Raw genomic sequence first — 14,965 nt, forward strand, 5'->3', positions numbered from 1 at the left:
TTGCAGAACGCATCTTTTTATAGTCACCTACATGGTGCGTCGCCAGAGCGGCGCTATATAGGACGGCGTCGAAAGAACAGCACGTACGGCGACTCACCCTGCAACTGGGCGAGATCGCTGCGTGCAATGCGCGAATCATCGCAGTAGAACCAGTCGTCCTGCGTCCGGATCGTCGCGGTGTAGTGTCCCGACGTAAGACACCCAAAATGGTGCGTCACAGCGTAAAGGTCGTACAAGTACGGCGGCCGCTGCGACTCACTACTTGGGATTCCCTGGACCGCAGTACCTGGCGGCAAAGGCGGCGGCATATAGTTGGACAGATCAAGTCCGGTCGTCGGGAACATGACGGGGGTACTAATTTTGTTCGTGACAGGCCCCTTGATCATGAACCGTTTGAGGTGCACGACCAGGATCGGTGGCAGGCGCGCGAGGCTGAGCCGCTTGGTTGCCCTGCGCGGTTTTTTGCACTTTGGGCATCGCCACGCGTTGCTTTTGTCGAGGATTTCCTCGCGCACAAACATGTCGAGGCACTGCTGCAGTGCCGCCTGCGTCATGCCGCGTCCGTGCGGGACGGGTAGAGAAAGAGAAAGGAATGCATTGTACGTCCTGCTCGTGTATCCACACGTCAGACACTGCAGCTGATTCCGCAGCTGGCCCTGAAATGCATCGACCACCACGCTGTCGTTCCTGCGGCGGTACATGCCCCACTCTGCGATACTCGCGAGCTGCGGAGGAAGTCGGTTCAGCTCTTCCTGCTGCGCGTCGCCCAGCTCGGTCGTCGGGCGCTGCTGCACAAGGTTCAAATCCTCGTGGATTCCATCCAGGAGAAACGTGAGAAACTCTTGGCTGTCCTGCTGCTCTCCCCCGCTAAACGCCGGTGCAAAGCGGCCGATCGCTTGGCGGAACACGTGTGGCGATACTGACGCGTGCTGCTGCGACCACATGGTCTGCAGCAGGTGGGCAAACGCACTGGCAAGCACGCCGCGCGTGCCAAGCGGATTGTGCAAATTAATCGCTTTCTTGTACCGCCCTTCAATCATGTAGCGCGAGAGGACGACAGTGGCGCTCAGGCACTGCAGCGTAGCGTTCATGTAGCAGGTATTCCCAAAGTTGCGCAGGCCAGAGAGGCCAATGCGGACCTCGTGGCGGGCGTCCAGAAAGCGGCGCGGCGCTGCAGGCCGCTGTCCTGCAGCGCTGAGCGAAGCTGGAATTCGGTATACAGAGGAGGACGGCGCTGGCGTAGCCTGCGGCACTTGCGCGATCCCTGTATGGGCATGCTCCGGCGCGCCACCGCCAGACAAGAGCGACGCGGGAATTTCGCGGCTCGTGGGGCGTGGCGGCTGATAGGTGCGCTGCGGCTTGGAAGGCACATTGACATGGTACGTATTGTGCCGCGATTGGCGCACCGTCTCGAGCAAGTCGGGGGGCGTCGCGCCGGGGGTCGCGACAATCCCCGCATCGCCAACGGCGCGCGACCAGGAATCGTAGCCACCGCGCAGCAGCACTGGTGCATGCAAGAGATCGGGACGAAGTGCGCGCACGAGGGTATCGAGCACCGTTTGCTCCGGCGTGAATGCGCCGGCGTTGCCAAACGCGCGCGTGCGCTCGTCGTAGAGGACGAGCAAGTCGTACGCAGCGCGCTGCTTGAACCGCGCCGCTTCACTAGGAGCGCTGCGGTCCAGCGCCTCTTCCAGTTCGAAGGGAGAGACGGGCGCGTTTCTCAAAAGCGCAGGGTCGATGCAGACGGAGTCGGCGCCACGCAAATGGCCCGCATCGTACACGTGCCGCGGACGGACGTCCACAAGCAGCGCATGGAGGCCAGGCCGTTTTACGAGCACCTCGCCGCCCGCCTTGTCAGTAGTACGGTCAAAGCCAGGGTACATGTAAGCCCACAGTGCGTCTACAGGGAGCACGGGGCCGTCCGGGACCGGCATAGACGGGGTAGGCGCGTCCGCTTCGCCCGGTGGCCGTGGCGGCGGTCGCTTGCGTGGCGACGGCACGGCCGGCACCGCAACATCCTGCACTGCATCGCGGCGAGAAGCGTCTTTTGGTGTCTCGCTTCCGGACCGCGAGGAGCGTACCTCGTCTCCAACCTCGGTTCCTTTTGCGTCGCTCCCTTCCCCAAGCGCAGTGAGCCGAGCACTCAGCTCGTCGACCTCGTCGTGCTCCTCCCGCGCGGCAAGTTCCGCCTCGATCGCCTGCGAGCGCTGCACGATCTCGGGCGTCCTATTCATCAGCTCCTGATACGCAAGAAATGTAGCATCACGCGATTTTTTCAGTTCCGGCCACTCAGCGTGCTTCGGCACAAAAGATGCCACGCTCGCAGTCGTCAAGTAGTGCACAAACGCCGCCTCCAAGTTGCCCTGTGCATCTGCCATCTGCGCCTTTTCCAGCAGTGTCGCAGCGGCTCCGATATAACTTTTTACCGAAAAACTCGGGTCCAGGTGCAGACGCACCTGTTTCCGCAGATTCGCAGGGTGGCTCGGCGACAACGTGCGCGCATCATGCCCCTGCTCCGCCGCTGCCAGCATGCCAAACCAGGATGGTGGGGGCCGAGATCACGTGGACGCTCGCGTCGCGCCTCGCCTTGTGAGACCATGCATCGATCCCGGCGGCGTACGCGGCGCGAGCCGTCAGAGGAGCCTGTGCGGCGCACACGGCCACGGCGCACGGCCAGCGTGCGTGTAGAGAGCGAGGAAGAAATCCAGCAAGACGATAGCAGCGACGAGTACAGCGAGCAGGAGTCGGTGCCTGTGCCGCGGCGCCGACGACCAACGCGCGCGGCGTCGCCCTCGTCGGGGAGCGAGGCAGGCGCAGACAGCACGCCTGCGCCAGACAGCGACACTGTCGAGGTTGATGGCCGCGAGTATGAGATAAAAGACGACCAACTCGCGCTGCAGCCAGACCCCGAGGGCGACAAGAAAGTCGATGCGCAGGGCCGCTTGCAAGGCGGGCGCACCTACCGCGTCCCGACATTCACAATGCCGTGGAGCAGTGACCAAGAGCGACTGTACATGCTTGCGATCGATGTTGCACGCGCGCTCGGGTTCCGGGACAGCGCCTACTTTTTTCGCAAGCACCCTCTCTTGCACAAAATCTCGCTCTCCAACGAGGAGCGCGAGCGCCTCGCCACCGATAGGCTTGCAGGCACGCAGCTGCGTGTGCGCAACGTGACTGTGGTCACTGCACGCAGCGTGTTCCAGCTTGTGGGCGCGCGGATCGTGTCCCGGGGCCGACTTGTCATGGACGACTACTACGAGAGCCAAGCGCGGAGTGAAGGGCACCGCGAAGGCGCGCTTGTCAGCATGCCGTCTATAGAAGATATACTGCGCGCCGAGCGGCGGCGTGAGAGCGATCGCGAGCGCGAGCGCGGGCGGCGGAAGCCCGACGCGGCAACGTATACCACGATCGATCCGCAAGGCGACGCCGTGGTGACGACGTTTGGCGATGCGGGCCACGCTCCGTTTGAGCGCGCCGGACAATGGGCGCAGCGGAGACTTGCGCTGCAGCGTGCGGATATCACCGAAGAGAACTGGATGGCCGCGTATGCACGCAGCGCCCAATCGTTCAATGCAGAGCTCAACGAGGCGCGGCGCGAGCGCCTCGTCGCGTTTCCCTGGTTCGGCACGCGCAGCATGGCCCAGGCACATGTGCCGCCCGACGAAGAGGGCGTGGCGATGCAGGAGGACGACGAGGAGCACTTGCTGCTCGATGTACGCCCGCCATGGGAGCGGCCGACAGAAACGCACGAAGCGCGCGTTGCAAAGCAGCGCGCCGCGAAACAGCGGCACCAGCAGCAGCGGCGAGCGCGCCAGCCTGTGCTTGGTGTCTATGAGCCCCACACGCACATGCCGCAGCTCGCCAAGGAGACACAGGCGGAGCATGCGCGCATGCAGAAAGTAGACGATACGCCGCACCTCGATGTGCCGCATGGCGAGCGTGCTAGACTCGCGACTCTGGACACATTCTTGGTCATGCCTGTAGCGCGATAGGTGCAGTGGCTGTTGTTGTGCGCGCTTGTGAGCGGGCCGAATGCTATAGTACTATGCCTCGTCTTGCTATCCTCCTTCGCACCCCCTGTACCACGCGCCGATTTCCTCCGCACTCGGCAGTGCCTCTTCGCCGAGCCATGCGGCGAGGCCGGTGTACAGCGGCGTCTTTTCGCGGCGCATAGCGACGCCAGGCGGGAGCATCGCGTCCTGTGCACTGAACCACAAACACTGCGTCTCACGCTGCGGCGCCAAATCAAGCGCTTGCATCCAGCGGGGAATGCGGAACAGTTCGTCGCGCACAACCGCAAGCGGCAAGTCGCTCGACGCGCCGCGCCCCTGCAGCATCGCAAGCAAGAGCATACTATAGCGGTGCATCACGCGGGCATCAAAGCTTACATGCACGGGCTCAACCGTCTCCAGCATGCCTTGCTGGCGAGTGAAGAAATGCGCGAAACGGTCCTCGAGCCACCGCTCCCAGCGCCGCAGCTGCTGCTCGCCGCGCAGAAGCCAGTTTTGTGTGGGGCTATCGAGCATGCTAGACATCGTCTGCAGTGCTGGGTGCTGTATAAACAGCGCACGGCGGAACATGGCGCGGGCCATGTATGCATACGGCTGCTCCTGGTCTGCGCCCGCCGCAATCGCAGCGGCAAGCAAGAGATCGAGCGAGGCTACGTCGGGGCGGACGTGCAAGACGGGCACCAGCGTCTGCCATACATGGAACAGGGTGCGGTACGCGCCGTGCTGCAAAAGACCTTGGAGGATCGTATTGGCAAGGTAGGTGCTTGGTGTTACGCGCCGTCGTCGGCCATGCGCCGCTTGCGGCGCCTTGTCAAGCACAAGCGCTCCCGTTTCTTTGGTCGGAAGCTGCTGTCCATGCTGGCACCACTGCACGATCGCTTCGAGCGCTTCGCGCGGCGAGCCCGCGCGAAAATGCAGCTTGCACAGCGACACGAGCGCCACCGTATCGGGAGCAATGTTGCGGCGGAGCATGGCGTCCCACACTGCGTACGCCATCGGCACATTGTTCCGCGCAAGGAAACCGTCCAGGACGGCAGTGTGCGCAACCAGCGAGCTGCACAAGCGATCTTGCACGTCTGGCGGGGCGTGCCATTGTGCAGCCATCGCTTGCATCTGCTCGAAAGGGGTATCATCGGTGCGCAGCTGGACCAGCGCAAGGGCGTGCGCGGCAGAGATCCGCGCATCTCCTGCCGCAGCACGCAGCATGAGCATCCAGTCTGCGAGCGGTGCTGCATGGTGCGCACCTGCGGCAGCGTATGTATCAAAGAGCGCCCAAGCACGCTGGATATCTGCGCCGTCGTGCGAGTGTGCGAGCGCGCGGAGGAATGCTGTGGTGGGCGCTCCGGCGGTGTGTGCTAGCGCGCCAAACCACGCCTTGGCTTGCGCTGGATCCCGGTGCGTGGCAGCGACACGCACGCCGAGCGCAATGAGCGCTTGTGCATGCTGCGGAGAAGCATCGTGTAGGAGCGCTTGCATCACGGCGACGTTCAGCAGCGAGCTGGTTGCACGCCGCTCGCCCCGCCGGCGCACATGCCGCGGGTGCAGCACCTGCGCCTCAATCCATACGGCTGTTTCGGGCAGGTGTGCGCGCGCCATGGAAAGCACCCGCACAAATGCCTTCCGCGCACGGTCGTCGGCACCGGCGAGCAGAATAGCCGCCATTTTCTGGATGAGCTGCTGCGCCTCTTGCGGTCGTGCATGCCATTTCTTGTTGAGCCATGCATGGGCGGCATCGAGCACTAGGGATGTGAGCGGCGCAGCGACGTGCCATGCGTGCTGTTCGCGGAGACAGGTATCGAGCAAGTTACTGTACATACGCGTGGCGTTATCAACACTGTATGCCGCGCAATGCCGCGCAGCAATTCGCACCGCATCTGTAGTTTCCGCAACGCTACTGACCCTGGTCAGTGCACGCTGCAGCACAAACGGCGGCAACGCTGCATACTTTTCCAGCAGCGGCACCGCTTCTGCAAAGGTCGGCCGCGTCATCGCATTGTACCAGTCGAGAAATTGCGCTTGACGCACGCCGCGTGCACCAAGCGCCGTCTCCATGCGCCGCACCGCCTCGGCACCGTCCAACAGCGGCAGGTCGGCCAGGCGGTGCGCAACACTTTGGCGCACGCGCCACTGGCCGCGCCCTACACATGCGTCCATCAACGCACGCACGCTCCGCGACTCTGCAGCGATGGTACACGCCCTTGCGGGCGCAACCGCCGCGTACCATCGCACGTCGCGCACTCCGAGACGCGCGCGTCCGGCGCGGTGCATGGCGAAGCAGCGCCATGCGCGCGCCCCAAGGCACCATCACGTGATCTGTCTTTTTTCGCCGGCGCAGCCCTCGCGAAGCTTCAGCATGGCGGACGTGGAAGCGATCACGGACGGGGTAAAGGAGCTGCGCGTTGGTACGTGGCCGCTGACATTGACACCAGACGCAAGCAAACTCTCTCCGCTGAGTCCCGAGGTAATCAAAAACCAGGCGACGATCAATATTGGTGCGTACACGCCACACGACTAACACTAGGTACGATTGGGCATGTCGCGCACGGAAAATCGACTGTAGTCAAGGCTATCTCTGGCGTGCAGACGGTGCGCTTCAAAAATGAGCTTGTGCGGAATATTACGATCAAGCTTGGGTACGCCAATGCGAAAATCTACAAGTGCCCGAACCCGAACCACCCACGGCCGTCTTGCTACCAAAGCTACCCGTCGGACAAGGAAGAGCACCCCATGTGCCCGATGCATGGCTGTGGTCACCATTTGGATCTGCTGCGCCATGTCTCGTTTGTGGACTGCCCGGGCCACGATATCCTGATGGCGACCATGCTGAACGGTGCTGCGGTGATGGACGCTGCACTGCTGCTTGTCGCGGGCAACGAGCCGTGCCCGCAGCCGCAGACCTCGGAGCATCTTGCCGCCGTGGAGATTATGAAACTGCAGCACATTATCATTTTGCAGAACAAGGTCGACTTGATCCGCGAGCAGGCCGCGGGCGAGCACTGGAAGCAAATCACCGACTTTGTCAAGGGCACGGTCGCCGACGGTGCGCCCATCGTCCCGATTTCTGCACAGCTCAAGTACAACATCGATGCAGTGAACGAGTACATTGTCAAGAACGTGCCGGTCCCGATTCGCGACTTTAGCGCGACGCCGCGCCTGATTGTCATTCGCTCCTTCGATGTGAACAAGCCGGGTGCAGAGATCGACGAGCTCAAGGGCGGTGTGGCCGGTGGCTCGATTCTGTCCGGTGTCCTGCGTCTCGGCCAGGAGATCGAGGTGCGGCCTGGTATCGTGACCAAGGATGCCGAGGGCAAGATCCACTGTCGTCCGATCTACTCGCGCATTGTGTCGCTGCTTGCAGAGCACAACGAGCTTAAGTTTGCTGTGCCGGGCGGTCTGATCGGTGTTGGGACCAAGGTTGACCCTACGCTCTGCCGTGCTGACCGCTTGGTCGGCCAGGTTCTCGGCGAGGTCGGCAAACTTCCCGCGATTTACACCGAGCTCGAGATCAACTACTTTTTGCTTCGCCGCTTGCTGGGTGTCAAGTCAGACGACAAGAAGCAGACAAAGGTACAGAAACTCGCAAAGAACGAAGTGCTCATGGTCAATATCGGGTCGACTTCCACCGGTGGGCGTGTCATGAGCGTCAAGGCGGATCTCGCCAAGATCTTCCTCACGTCGCCGGCATGCACAGAGGTCGGCGAGAAGATCGCACTGAGCCGACGAATCGACAAGCACTGGCGTCTTGTAGGCTGGGGCTCCGTACGCCGCGGTACGCAGCTCGATGTCGAGGCACGTGTATAGACACCGCAATATAGACAACGCTGGTTGCGCACAGCGGCGCTGCGCTCCCCCACAAGTGCTTGTAGATCGGGCCCGATCCTTCTCCATCCCGCCACGCGTTGGACCATGCAGCGGTCCTGCGCACTGCGCGAAGCATTGGACCACTTTACCAGCACACAGTCTCGTCTGCAGATCGTGTATGCGACGGATCCTGCGTGGGCGAGCCGGAAGCCCAAGCATATCGCCGTGCTTGACGCATCCTTCAATCCCCCGACTCACGCCCATCTGGCACTTGCGAGCATGCCGCTCATTCCCGATGATCCACACGCTGCATTTGATACACACCTGCTGATATTCTCTGTGCGCAATGCAGACAAAGGCAGCGGCCGCCCTGGAGATGCGACTGCCTTGCAGCGTCTTGAAATGATGGAACTTTTTGCGAAACAGCTCGAACGGGACGTGCAGCGCACGACACAAAAAGATGCGTGCGTTGCGATTGCACTCGTCAACGAACCGCTTGTTTTCAGCAAGTCCACACTTGTGCGCGACTACTTTGGTGCAGCGCATAGCCCATTCCTCTACTGGCTCATGGGCAGCGACACCATCACGCGCGTTTTTCAAGCCCGGTATTACGGGTCCGAGCAGGCCCTCAACGAGAAATGCGAGCAATTTTTCCGCGTAGAACAGTCTACAATACTTTGTGCACAGCGCTCGTCGGAGTCGGTGCATGACGGCACACAAAGAGCGGCGCACAGCGACGACGATCAGGCACGGGCGCTCGCCGCGCTGCTGGAAAAAAGCGGCCCTTGCCGGTACTGGTACGAGCACGGCGCCATTCAGCTGCGCACACTGGACACAGAAATTGGGCGGCACAGCTCAACGGCCGTTCGCCGTTTTTTGCAGTACGGGGCCGAGACGCACAGCACACTGTCAGACATGGTTCCGGGGGGGCTCGCCGGGTACTTGGTAGCGAATTCCGTGTACAAACCATGATGTTATACTGTACATACTATGTAGCAAGATATTCGGAGCGGAGCGCAGCCTTCTTGGCCTGCAAAAGGAACGACTCAATGTCCTCGCGCTGCGCAACCTTGGGTGCAATCAGCTCCTGGGCATCAAGGGCGGTTAGCATAGGCAGCGCCGCATCGAGAGCGTCGTTGTCGGGGGTATCTTGCGCGAGTGCCAGCTTCACAGGCTCTGCACGCGGGATCGCGGGCGGTGGTACGTCCTCGATCCCCATCTTGGCCATCACACGTTCCCAGCCCTTCTCCCAACCGAGCTCCTCTGAGGCAATCTCTTCCGCAAGCATGATTCCGTCCTGCTCGTCCTCGTTCCCAAAATAGGCGCCGCTCTGGTGCTGGAAACGGCGGTACTTTTGCGTGCGGTACGACTCTATCTCTTCCTCCTGCTCCGCAGTCCGGTTAAATAGCTCACGCACACCCGGAAGGTCTTTTGCACGCCCAAAGTACTTGTAGCCGCGCATGCCAGGAATCTCATTTCCGTCCTCGTCCATATTCCACTGCGCAGCGCCCAAGTAATTGGCGCCGCCCAGCGATACAATCTGGCGCTCCCATTGGTTCTTTTCGCGGAAGAGCTGGTTAATCTCGTCGTTCAAGTCGCGGATCTCATAGTCGTTCAGGCCAAAATCCTGGATCCGACTTACTTTGCGGTCAATGTCGCGCAGCACATCGCCACGCCATTTTTCGCACTCGCGCAAATTAGTCACTCCGGACACCAGCTTGGGACGCTCATTTTTCCTCCGTCCGACGCCCAGATCGGCGGCCTGCTTGTCGTGGAAGCGGTGCAGCACCGACTGTGCCGATTCATTCAGCGCCATGGCTCCGGTCGACGCGCGCGCGCGCACTTCGTACTACGTCACGTGATATACTGCGCCTTTTTTACGGCGCGGCGGTTTTCTTCTCTTCAACAATGTCCAAGATCCAAGTGTCAGGCGTGCGTGGCTCCGTGAAGGAGGTCATCGACTACTCGAACGACAAGAAGCGTAACTTTGTCGAGACTGTCGAACTTCAGATTGGTCTGAAGAACTACGACACTCAGCGTGACAAGCGTTTCAGCGGTACGATCAAGCTCCCGCACATTCCTCGTCCCCGTATGTCGATCTGCATTCTTGCCGACGCTGCCGACGTTGATCGTGCGAAGCTGATCAACATCGAGTTCATGACCGTTGAAGACTTGAAGAAGCTCAACAAGAACAAGAAGCTGGTCAAGAAGCTCGCCAAGAAGTACGATGCTTTCCTTGCTTCCGAGGCTTTGATTAAGCAGATCCCTCGTCTCTTGGGCCCCGGTCTTTCCAAGGCTGGCAAGTTCCCTTCGCCTGTCTCCCACGGCGAGGACCTCGAGAAGAAGGTTGTGGAGGTCAAGTCGACCATCAAGTTCCAGCTGAAGAAGGTCCTGTGTCTTGGTGTGGCTGTTGGCCACGTCATGATGCCTGAGGAGCAGCTTGTACAGAACATCATGCTTGCTGTCAACTTCCTCGTCTCCTTGCTGAAGAAGAACTGGCAGAACATCATGTCGCTGCACATCAAGTCCACCATGGGCAAGGTCCAGCGCCTCTACTAAAATTATCGCCTTTTCAATGTGGCTCTAAAAATCCTGAATAAACCATGGCAAACGCACGCTTGTACCCAGCCTATGTAGTAGCATATAGGTGAGGGGAGCTCAGATAATTGGAGTCCATTTTCTTAAACTAAAGCATAAAATAAAAACACCATCGCTTCGCTTGTCCGTCCGTACGCGACGGGCATGCCAAGGTTCACATAGACCGCTACCACCACCAGCCTTGCTCATATCTGCAGGGAAAAAAATTGATTCTGAGACGAAACTATGCTATCCAGAGCCGCGATATCGTGCGCGTACGGCTAATGAAATATTGTACCAAACGACTTGATGCAAAATGTTGCCGCCTCAGAGTCCTTTTTGGTGTATGCTCGTCAAGACAAGTGTACATTGCTTAGAAGCGGTTGAACGCTTTGGCTCGCTCAGTGCTCTTGTTCTTGATAACCTTGAGCGCGTTGAAACGCACAGTCTTGGAAAGAGGGCGGCACTGGCCTGTACGAGTTAGTATGCCACAGCAAGAAAAAACACGTACCACACACAAGGATGTCACCAATCTCCACACGGAAAGCAGGGGAGACGTGCACAGACAGGTTCTTGTGGCGGCGCTCGTAACGGTTGTACTTGGGCACGTAGTGCAAGTACTCACGGCGGATAACCACCGTGCGGGTCATTTTCGTAGAAACGACCTTGCCGCTGAGAATACGGCCACGGATAGATACAAGGCCAGTCCAAGGGCACTTCTTGTCTACAGCATGTCAGTATACTGTCCTGCAGCATGCAAAGCACGGGCGCAAGCCGTGCCGCAATTATTACGTACCGATGTAAGTACCATTCACAGCCGCGTTGGGGGTCTTGAAGCCGAGACCGACGTCCTTGTACCACCGGCGCTCGCGGGTAACTTGGCGGGTAGCCTTGCGGTTAAGGAAAAGGGGCTGCTTCTGGAAGGCCTTCTCCGTTTGCACACCAAGCTCAATGTTAGACATGTCGCGATAGGAGAACGAGCGAGTGCCGAAGAAGGAAACGCTTACACCACGAAAACTATATAATTTCCACGTGATCACCATCTCCACGTGACCAATACCACCTGGGCGCGGCGCGGCGCCCTTTTCTTCCTCAAGCTGGTGCGTAGTGCGCGCATATTCCCTACTAACAGACCAGAGTTGGCTCTGCACCTGCGGAACTATCGAAGAAGCACATATTTACGATGTCTGACATTGAAGAAACCCCCCAGGATATCCAAGTCGAGGAGACCGAGGTGGCTCCTGCTGCCGGCGGCAGCATGAGCATCGAGGATGCTCTCCAGCAGGTCTTGAAGAAGGCGCTTATCCACGATGGTCTTGCGCGCGGCCTGCGTGAAGTGTCGAAGGCGCTTGACCGCCGCCAGGCGCACCTCTGTGTGCTTTGCGAGACCGTCAACGAGGCTGAGTACCTCAAGCTCGTCGAGGCGCTCTGCAAGCAGTACGACATCAACCTTCTCAAGGTGTCGGACCCCAAGACGCTCGGTGCTTGGGCTGGCCTTGCGAAGATCGATCGTGAGGGCAACCCCCGCAAGGTCGTCGGCTGCTCTTGCGTTGTCGTGCGCGACTATGGTGAGGACTCGGAGGGCCTCAACGTGCTCCTCGAGTACTTCAAGAGCCAGCGTGCCTAAATGCGTCCATGTCAACGTGCATGTTTTTCAAAACCCTAGATAGACGCGCATTACGTACTTGAAACAGCGTGCCTACGTGGAATTTCATGCATGGTGTCATGCTATGCAATGTAGGTAGATGTGCAAATGCTACGGTACTTTGCTGTACCAAGCGTCCATGCCAATGTGCAGCCAGGTCTCAAGGGGGTATGTACTGTTTTAGGACCAGCTACGCGTAGACCGAGCATTCCATCCGCGCCGATTCTGCGCCGTATCTGGCGACAGCTCGCGTCTTGTATCGCGCGGCGTACGCGTCCCTTCGCGGCGAACTACACATTCAAGCACGTTGCCTGGCGCCACACCCACGGACTCCAATGTACGCCATGCAGGGTCCACGTACCGCCGATCCTGTGCTTCTTGCTGCATTCGATCTACGCGGCGAAGAATCGCACGCACGCCCTCCTCTTCTTTTGGATCCAGCAGCGCATCGATATGCTGTTTGCTTGTGCGTGTCACACCGTGTACGGGCGCATGCGAATCATAGCGCCCGAGAGCCTGGTCCTTGTACACGACGCGGAAATCGTGTGGAGACAATGGCCGTGAGATCCGTGGATCTGCGGCGTAGAGTATATTGGCGACTTCACGCAGAGTCATTGTCGGCCTAGTTGTCAGTATCCAAGCGCGTACATACCATACGTAGATGCCCACTTCATGGTCGTACGTGGGACTGTGCATGTGGAAGTCACTTAGGCGGCTAGGCGTGAGCGATGTACCCGAACGTACCGAAACTCGGCGCGCGATATAATACATGTGAGCAAGAATGGCACTGACTGCTTGTCAGTGTTGCCGTACGGTACGTACGTCGTCATTTTCGGCGCGCGGCGCGGCATGTGCGTCGCTCATCGACGGTCCAGGCAAGGCAAGCCACGGCGCATCGCATCACGTGAACGATACGGCGCGGATCCTGGCGCACGGCGCACGGCGGCATTGTGGGCATTGTGTAGTGGTGTGTACGTGCAAGTTTGGCGAGTTTGTGTGATTGTCGTATCATGTAGTACAAACATGCTATACAAGGTCGAATTTTGAGAGAGAGAAAAAATGAAGAGGAATGCCTCTTGACTACACCACCCCCGCCTGCCGAGCTGTCAGCGTCCGTGCACAGCGTGGCATTGCCAATAAGCTTATGCCTATGCACCCCCGTCCATCCGCCACCCCCCCCCCCCGTCCTGTGCACTCTGCCGACGATGCGACCAGCGCATTTACCTTGTGTCATGCCACCATATACTCGGACGTGTCATACCCTGGTCAACGCTCATGGCACATGCCAGACCAATAAAACCCAGCCTCTCTCACATTCCAGTGTCGCAGTCCCGCACCAGAATGCATAAAATGTCTTTCGACACACCCAGAGCACCACCCCGCCCCCTCTCCATGGCACACGCGGGCCCAACACCCGACCCAAGATGTATTGTTCCGCCGTACCGCACCAAGCGCACGGAGACGCCAGTGTACCATTCCTGGATCCCAACCCGACTCGTGGACGACTGCGGCCTTGCTTCGGAAGTGCCATCTTCACGTGCCTCTGTCGCGTCCGACATGGATGGCATGTCCTTCTCGGCCCTTGATCTCAGCTGGGATCGCTGCCTGCAGGCACTAAAAGCACCGAGCCCCACTTCGAGCCCCACACCGAGCTCCCCGCATAGCGGGGGCACGATGAGTTCGAGACTCGAATGGTCTCAGACGCAGAACACGGCACCGCTCAGCTCGTCCTTCCACGCGGATACGCCGTTCCAGCCGTTCAACTTTGGCCTGCACAAGCCACTGCCTCTCAAGAGCTGCATGCCACAAGACCAGGGCGGGTCGGCGCGGAACAACAGCTGGCCACGCAAGGCACCTTCCTCGGTGTGGAACATGGACATGATGCACCGCGAAAGCCATCCCAGTGTCGTGCCGCGCCCCTTTACGCCAAAGCCAAAGCTGCAGAGCCACCGCACCAAGCTCGTGCCGGCTACACCTACCACGCCGTGGGCTCCCCAGTCGGACGCGCGCACCACGATCGTCGTCTCGAACCTTGCAGCGCACATCAGCGAAGACGACCTGCGCGCCCATTTTGAGAACCCGCCCGAGTGGCCCGATTCCCATCCGATCCGCCAAGTATGCGCCAATGTAGGCCAGACAGCTCCGCTGCGCCCAGCGCCCCTCGCCGTGCTGGGCGTGGAGATGAATTCGGAGCGCTCGCAGGCGCTCGTATACTTCCAAAACACGCAGGATTGCGAGCGTGCGCTGGTCGAGCTACAGCACACGATCCTGACGCCCCGTCAGAAACCATGGAAGCCGGTGCGTGTGCAGATCGCCATCGCGCACACACAGCCCGACCGTCCTGCGCAGCGGCAAGCGACGCGCGTGCAAGAAGACAAGAGCCGCCGCGCTCATGCGCCAAAGCGGCGGCTTGCTGATGCAAGCCGCAGCGCCGGACGCACACGCGAGCCGCTGCCGGAGCAGGAACCGGAGCGTGTTCCCACCACGCTGACATTCATGCCCCCCGACGAGTCGCAAGAGGAGGTGGAGAATGCGCAGCAGCTTTCCAACGCGCTCACGGCCGCACACATGACGAGCGCGCTCGACCCCGCAAACACCACCGTGTTTGTCGGCAGCCTCTTTTCCATGGCGTCCGAGGGAACACTCTACTCGCTTTTTGCGCCCTTTGGGCAGATCCTCTCGGTGAATATCCCGCACGGCCAGGACTGTGGATTCGTGCAGTTTGTACGCAAAGAAGACGCGGCGCGTGCGATTGCCAAGCTGCAGCGCTCGCCCGTTGCCGGCGGCTCGTTGCGTCTTAGCTGGGGGCGCAATATCGGCGAAAAAGCAGCAGCACGTGCAGCGACCCGCGCCGGGCTCCGCTGGGTGGAGGATGCATCGTAGCGTCGGTGTGGAGGTGCATAGCGCCGTAGGCACGTAGTGGCAATGTGGA

At 60.1% G+C, this 14,965-nt stretch overlaps 10 protein-coding genes across 10 annotated transcripts; 6 read left to right on the top strand and 4 right to left on the bottom strand.

The window, feature by feature from the left end:
* Positions 1-53: 53 nt before the first annotated feature.
* On the bottom strand, positions 54-2,531 carry DOA4 (ubiquitinyl hydrolase 1; the record flags this gene model as incomplete). Its single annotated transcript, XM_056205113.1, has 1 exon — positions 54-2,531. The coding sequence occupies one exon, from the start codon at positions 2,529-2,531 to the stop codon at positions 54-56; it is 2,478 nt and encodes an 825-aa protein (XP_056061088.1).
* A 66-nt stretch (positions 2,532-2,597) lies between these two features.
* NPL6 (chromatin structure-remodeling complex subunit RSC7) lies at positions 2,598-3,992 on the top strand (the record flags this gene model as incomplete). The annotated part of the gene is made up of 1 exon (XM_056205114.1): positions 2,598-3,992. One exon carries the CDS (start codon positions 2,598-2,600, stop codon positions 3,990-3,992), a length of 1,395 nt encoding a protein of 464 aa, XP_056061089.1.
* A 66-nt stretch (positions 3,993-4,058) lies between these two features.
* Positions 4,059-6,278, bottom strand: MVES1_000254 (uncharacterized protein; the record flags this gene model as incomplete). Its single annotated transcript, XM_056205115.1, has 1 exon — positions 4,059-6,278. The coding sequence occupies one exon, from the start codon at positions 6,276-6,278 to the stop codon at positions 4,059-4,061; it is 2,220 nt and encodes a 739-aa protein (XP_056061090.1).
* An 85-nt stretch (positions 6,279-6,363) lies between these two features.
* On the top strand, positions 6,364-7,811 carry GCD11 (eukaryotic translation initiation factor 2 subunit gamma; the record flags this gene model as incomplete). Its single annotated transcript, XM_056205116.1, has 3 exons — positions 6,364-6,412; positions 6,440-6,502; positions 6,532-7,811. 3 exons carry the CDS (start codon positions 6,364-6,366, stop codon positions 7,809-7,811), a joined length of 1,392 nt encoding a protein of 463 aa, XP_056061091.1.
* A 105-nt stretch (positions 7,812-7,916) lies between these two features.
* On the top strand, positions 7,917-8,783 carry MVES1_000256 (nicotinamide-nucleotide adenylyltransferase; the record flags this gene model as incomplete). The annotated part of the gene is made up of 1 exon (XM_056205117.1): positions 7,917-8,783. One exon carries the CDS (start codon positions 7,917-7,919, stop codon positions 8,781-8,783), a length of 867 nt encoding a protein of 288 aa, XP_056061092.1.
* Positions 8,784-8,799: 16 nt separating this feature from the next.
* ISY1 (NineTeen Complex (NTC) component) lies at positions 8,800-9,627 on the bottom strand (the record flags this gene model as incomplete). Its single annotated transcript, XM_056205118.1, has 1 exon — positions 8,800-9,627. The coding sequence occupies one exon, from the start codon at positions 9,625-9,627 to the stop codon at positions 8,800-8,802; it is 828 nt and encodes a 275-aa protein (XP_056061093.1).
* A 92-nt stretch (positions 9,628-9,719) lies between these two features.
* On the top strand, positions 9,720-10,370 carry RPL10A (60S ribosomal protein L10A; the record flags this gene model as incomplete). Its single annotated transcript, XM_056205119.1, has 1 exon — positions 9,720-10,370. The coding sequence occupies one exon, from the start codon at positions 9,720-9,722 to the stop codon at positions 10,368-10,370; it is 651 nt and encodes a 216-aa protein (XP_056061094.1).
* A 391-nt stretch (positions 10,371-10,761) lies between these two features.
* RPS11A (ribosomal 40S subunit protein S11A) lies at positions 10,762-11,350 on the bottom strand (the record flags this gene model as incomplete). Its single annotated transcript, XM_056205120.1, has 3 exons — positions 10,762-10,859; positions 10,900-11,112; positions 11,185-11,350. 3 exons carry the CDS (start codon positions 11,348-11,350, stop codon positions 10,762-10,764), a joined length of 477 nt encoding a protein of 158 aa, XP_056061095.1.
* A 221-nt stretch (positions 11,351-11,571) lies between these two features.
* RPS12 (40S ribosomal protein S12) lies at positions 11,572-12,015 on the top strand (the record flags this gene model as incomplete). The annotated part of the gene is made up of 1 exon (XM_056205121.1): positions 11,572-12,015. One exon carries the CDS (start codon positions 11,572-11,574, stop codon positions 12,013-12,015), a length of 444 nt encoding a protein of 147 aa, XP_056061096.1.
* A 1,410-nt stretch (positions 12,016-13,425) lies between these two features.
* On the top strand, positions 13,426-14,916 carry MVES1_000261 (uncharacterized protein; the record flags this gene model as incomplete). The annotated part of the gene is made up of 1 exon (XM_056205122.1): positions 13,426-14,916. The coding sequence occupies one exon, from the start codon at positions 13,426-13,428 to the stop codon at positions 14,914-14,916; it is 1,491 nt and encodes a 496-aa protein (XP_056061097.1).
* Positions 14,917-14,965: the final 49 nt, after the last annotated feature.

The sequence above is a fragment of the Malassezia vespertilionis genome, chromosome 1 (assembly GCF_029542925.1).
Source record: "Malassezia vespertilionis chromosome 1, complete sequence".
NCBI classification, from domain to species: Eukaryota; Fungi; Basidiomycota; class Malasseziomycetes; order Malasseziales; family Malasseziaceae; genus Malassezia; species Malassezia vespertilionis.